General features: G+C 37.0%; 1 protein-coding gene across 1 annotated transcript; it reads left to right on the plus strand.

Annotated features, from left to right (window-relative positions):
- Window positions 655-2,778, plus strand: LOC109836013 (peroxidase 5-like). The gene is made up of 4 exons (XM_020403958.1): window positions 655-863; window positions 1,318-1,509; window positions 1,716-1,881; window positions 2,218-2,778. The coding sequence occupies exons 1-4, from the start codon at window positions 837-839 to the stop codon at window positions 2,625-2,627; spliced, it is 795 nt and encodes a 264-aa protein (XP_020259547.1). The 5' UTR covers window positions 655-836; the 3' UTR covers window positions 2,628-2,778.

Here is a 5,420-nt window from a genome sequence, read left to right on the forward strand (position 1 = left end):
TTAGATTCCAAACCCAATCTTGCTTCTTAACTGATTTGAGTCATCACGATCTCAACAATATTTTTGGTTGGCTTTAGAATTGTTCAATGCCATGTACTGTATAAACCTCTTCTATTTGCAAGTCAAAGTTTTCGGGCGCAGTATTGCCTAAATAGGCCCCGAACGAACCCCACAAGTTTTGTCCATTCTCTCTTCAAGTCTCCCCCTACTCAGTCCCCTTGCCCGGGACTTCAAATAAGCCACCAAAACCCGTGACTCTCCGTACTCATGTAGTCAAATATCGTGTGCTAAAAGTTACAATCAAATTTAATTATCTATTTGCAAATACTTCATTTCCTCTCTAATTTTCTATTCGTGGAGTTCAATTTGAATCTTGGCTGGCATCAACTCAAGTGGATGTGCCCGTTTTGATCTCTACAAGTTAAATAATGCAATCGGAGCTGAACTCGTCTCGATTATAACATTCAAATGCGTGTGAGCCCACCACCATGCAAACTGCGTTAGCTAGTTTTCAAGTGTATAAATAGTTATTGAGTAAGGTTTATTGTGCTCAAGGCAATATTTGTGGAGATAATATCATTTGGGTATAATATCGAGTTAGAGAGTGAGAGAGAGAGAGAGAGAGAGAGAGAGAGAGAGAGAGAGAGAGAAGAATGAGGTTACAGAGAGAAGTGACGATTGCTCTGGTTGTGATTCTGAGCTTGAGTGTTAGGCTCTAGGCTCAGCTACAAGTAGGGTTCTACGCAAACACATGTCCTCAAGCTGAGTTCATTGTGAGGAGTGAGGTGCAGCGGGCGCTTAGTGGCAATGCCGGTCTTGGTGCTGGGCTTGTGAGGATGCACTTTCATGATTGTTTTGTTAGGGTGAGAAAACTTCACAAATATTGAAGAAATAGTACTTTAAAGTGTTTTAGCCATCTAGTGGTTTATATCAATAAGCGTAATTCACAACATACATGCATTAAGTTAGTTGCATGTATAAATTCAACAATTTTCGTACCTTTCAATACAACGTTCTGAACGCGTAAAATAATATGAGAATGCATGATCAGTGAAGAATAGTTTATAAAAACTTTAGTGTGCGCTTTGGAACTGTTACAGCTAATCATTTCTTTATTTATAAAACTAGCTAATACGCTCTTAAGTTTTTAGATCATATAGATGCAAAGCATCAAAATCCTAGCTTTATGGAATGTTTAATTTCGTGGGTCAACCTTCACATTTAGGCGAAGTGACATATATATATGTACGAGATAAGAAGTTTGTGGTGCCAAAACAATTCCTTTTGCTAACCAATTTCAGCATTGTGGTTTTGTAGGGATGCGACGGGTCTGTTCTCATTGACTCAACGTCATCGAACACCGCAGAAAAAGACTCTCCAATCAATAATCCCAGCCTTCGAGGTTTTGAAGTGATCGACAACGCAAAGACTAGACTCGAGGCTGCATGTAGCGGAGTTGTGTCTTGTGCTGATATACTTGCTTTCGCTGCTAGAGACAGCGTTGCTTGGGTAAGCCTACAAATTGCCTTTTAAAATTTTCAGGAATAAATCGAGCCTTAGATGAATCAAATTAATCCAAATGTTTAAACTATATATGTAGTACATGTCTTATTCTCAACTCATATAAGGGGTCTTATACCTATTTCGTACAAATTTTGAAGATTTTATTGTCCCTATAGTACTAATCATTTCTTAATTTGGTAATTACTGTGTAGACTGGTGGATTTAGATATCAGGTGCCAGCTGGAAGAAGAGATGGAAGAGTTTCTTTGTCTTCAGACACCTTCACCAATCTCCCTGGTCCGAGCCTTGGTGTCAGCCAACTCACTCAAAGCTTTGCCAATAAGGGGCTCACTCAAGATGAGATGGTCACACTTTCTGGTAATTACTGAAAAGAAAAGCAAATGAAATACGCGATGACTTTTATAAATGAATTTGTTATAACACATCGAATTTTGTTCGCAATAAAGCTCACATGAAAGTTTTTTATTTAATATCCAAATTAGAACCTTCAACTGTGACTTGTCATGTAGCAAGGAAAATTCAGCTTTAACTTGTCATGCACCAAGGAAAATGTGAAAATTCATGCTCAGTTACAAAAGATATCCATTCGCTAAAAAAAAGATAAAATAGTATTTTTTAAGTACTTCATCAAATTCCCCCACAAAGATTTTATGATCCGTTACTAATTATGGTTACGTTTACATATGCACACAGGTGCACATACACTTGGTCGGTCTCACTGTACATCATTCAGTAACAGGCTCTACAGTTTCAACTCAACTGTGAGCCAAGACCCAACCCTCGACCCAACATATGCCGCATTCCTTAAGCGTCAATGCCCACAAGGGAGCAATGACACGAGCCTCGTTGTTCCAATGGACCCCGGATCACCTACGCGCTTTGACGCCAGCTACTACAACAACATCATCGCCAATCGTGGGCTTTTCACCTCCGACCAGAGTTTAGGATCGGATAGCGGGACGTCAAGCCAAGTGAGGGCGAACGCGTTTAATGGGGGCCTTTGGAAGAGCAAGTTCTCTCAGGCGATGGTAAAGATGGGTAAGATTGGGGTGCTCACTGGAAGTGATGGAGAGATTAGAAAGAATTGTAGGGTTATAAATTGATTGTGTAGATATTTGTTTTATTTTCTTGTTTACCCCCTTAGGCTGCGTTTGGCAAAGGGTCAAGGAAGATGCATTAAGGAGAAGGGTTAACTTAGTTAATCCATCGTGAAGGGTTAAAAATAATCTTATTCTGTTTGGATTCGATAGTTAAGACAAGGGGTTACGTCTTTTGTGTTTGGCAAATGAAGAAGGGCTAAGGAGATTAATCTTATTATTTTTTAAAAAATACCACTTTCACCCTTACTGAAAATTTATAACTAATCACCTCATTAATATATTTTTCGTGTTATTTACCTTCTAAGCAATTTCAAAGGTTTGAAGCGCTAATATGTAATTTAATTGAGACACGAGGAATTAATATCTTTTTTGAAATAATGCTAAAATGACAATTTGGTATTATACAAAATATTCTAGTTATGATTAGTAGTCTCATGTTTACTCGTATAGAATCACAAACTCCGAGGTCACATGTGTAATAACAGAAAACTCAGTGTACCTGAATGTAAGTAAAAGTTTCAAAGGGGGCAATTTGGATCATCTCTTCTTCTGCGTAGCCAATTTGTGATTTATGTTTTTTTTTTGGCAAACAAAATGATCGCTGATATATTGTGCACATGTCAAAATATCACATCACTTTCACTAGTGAATTGCAGCTGGTTAGGTCATGGTTTCTGTACAACACTCTTCTGTTTGTTAGTTGGAGAATGAATGTCAGAAATCAACAAGCAAAAGGAGAAAAATATTATTTCACTTTGATCATATGAATGTCACTCCACAAGCACTGAGCATACAATGTCTTTGCAAAAGTTAATCTCCTAGTGATTAATCTCCTCGGTTAAGTTAATTATATCACTATTCTTCAATTACATTCCATTATGATTAATCTCCTCGGTTAAGTTAACTATATCATTAGATCTTTCTTAATTCCTTCCAATCAACCTCTCATAAAGCATGTATATAGTCCGTCGTTAATAATCGTAAGAAATTCTCAACATCGTTAATAATCGTAAGAAATTCTCAACTTCATATTTACCTCGACGCAATGCATGAATTCAGTCTCCTGGCTAATTAAGTTACTAACTACATTGTCTAGTTGAAGAAGAGAAAGCAGTTAACAATTTTATCTAGAGCAGTGATAAATACAATACACTACCCCAAAGTACTCTCCTTCACTACTAAAATTTTGATGACAATCCAAGTGGAAGATCACCACACTTAATGTAGTTGTGTAAACTAGTCTGGAGAGTGTAGTTTTGATGGTAATCCAAAGTACATGAAAACAACATTATACTCTACGGATTAGCTGCAAGCACACGTTGTTTCAACCTCTTCAGAGATGGCACAACTTCAAAAGCAGGAGGCTCTACCGAGAGGAATAATTAAACAAATAAAAAACACCTTTAACAAAGAATATTAATATAAGAGCACCCACAATACGAAGGTTGAACAATTTCAAAGAACATCTGATGCCATACCTAAATCATTCACACAAACTTATATCATAATACCACGGTGACTATCATGGAATTTAGCATCGGTCATGTATCATAATATGCCTAATACTACTAGTTAAACTTATCAAAAAATTATGTCATGTACTTAACAGTTACTGTACATAAAACTTAAAACTTAAAACCAATCATACTGGGTCTTTTTTTCTGATATCAAGTTCAATAGGAAATAAAGACAGACATTCGATTTTAGATCTCTATGACGTGGCTCCTGGCTATTGTCAACCAGTATTGTAAAATACACATAACACAGATGTTTTAGTGAGCTTATATGCCCCAACTTCTGCCAGCTAGCTTGTTTAAGCAGGTCACTTACAAATGAGAAACTATTTGCTACATCTTATAGTTTTATTATATTTTCTCATATACAAATCTTGCATGGCTATTTTACCACCAGATTATTCATATACCAAATTTTCTCAGTAAAAAAAACATGCAGATGTATTTTCTCTTCGAAACCAATTTGGACATAAACCTGAGCCCGTGGACGTAGGCATCTTGCCGAACCACGTAAAACTGGTGTTAGTGATTGTTTGTGCTTGTTGGTGTGTTGGTTTATCTTTTCTTGGCGATTGGTTTGGATTCTCGAGGCACAACAATATTCACCATCAGGGGTCACCTTCACTTTGACCGTTGTAGTCTCAAATCTTAAATCTTGAATTATATCAACCCTCCGCTGGTAATCTAATGATCAATGTTCCAATAAAAATCCAAGTCAATTGAAAATCATAAGGTGGATGAACAAATACAACCAAAAATTCAAATTAGGAAGTAGAGTGAAGAAACAACATGAGGGAAAATTTTTACAGGATCTCTCACCAAATTGGGGGAAATTTTTAGGGGGGAAATTTTAGAGGGAAAAATGTTCAGGAAATTTTCCCTCACGAGATCCAGATGAAAAAATCGCCCTTACAATTTCGTTGCTTACCCTCCCGAGTAGGCGGAACAAGCCTTGTTCCACCTTCCTACAAGGAATAGTTAACCCGTGGTTTGACGGGATAAATGAGGTGTTGAGGTCACGTACGGGTTTGTTAATCCTTTGTCATTTTTTTCTGTTTGGCAGGCTAATGAAGGGTTAAACCCCCTTAACCCCTCATTTATCCTCTTGCCAAACACAGCCTTAGCAAACGTTAATCAAGTATAAGTCGCACGTGCAACTTTGTGATTTTCTTGTATATCTCTTGGTATCAAATTTTGTTTTAATTAAGTGTAAGTTACATTCTTCTGTTTAACTGTAAATTTAGACCAATTTTGTTTAAAATAGAATTTGGGGAAAAAAATA

Source organism: Asparagus officinalis, chromosome 4, assembly GCF_001876935.1.
Source record: "Asparagus officinalis chromosome 4, Aspof.V1, whole genome shotgun sequence".
Taxonomy (NCBI): domain Eukaryota; kingdom Viridiplantae; phylum Streptophyta; class Magnoliopsida; order Asparagales; family Asparagaceae; genus Asparagus; species Asparagus officinalis.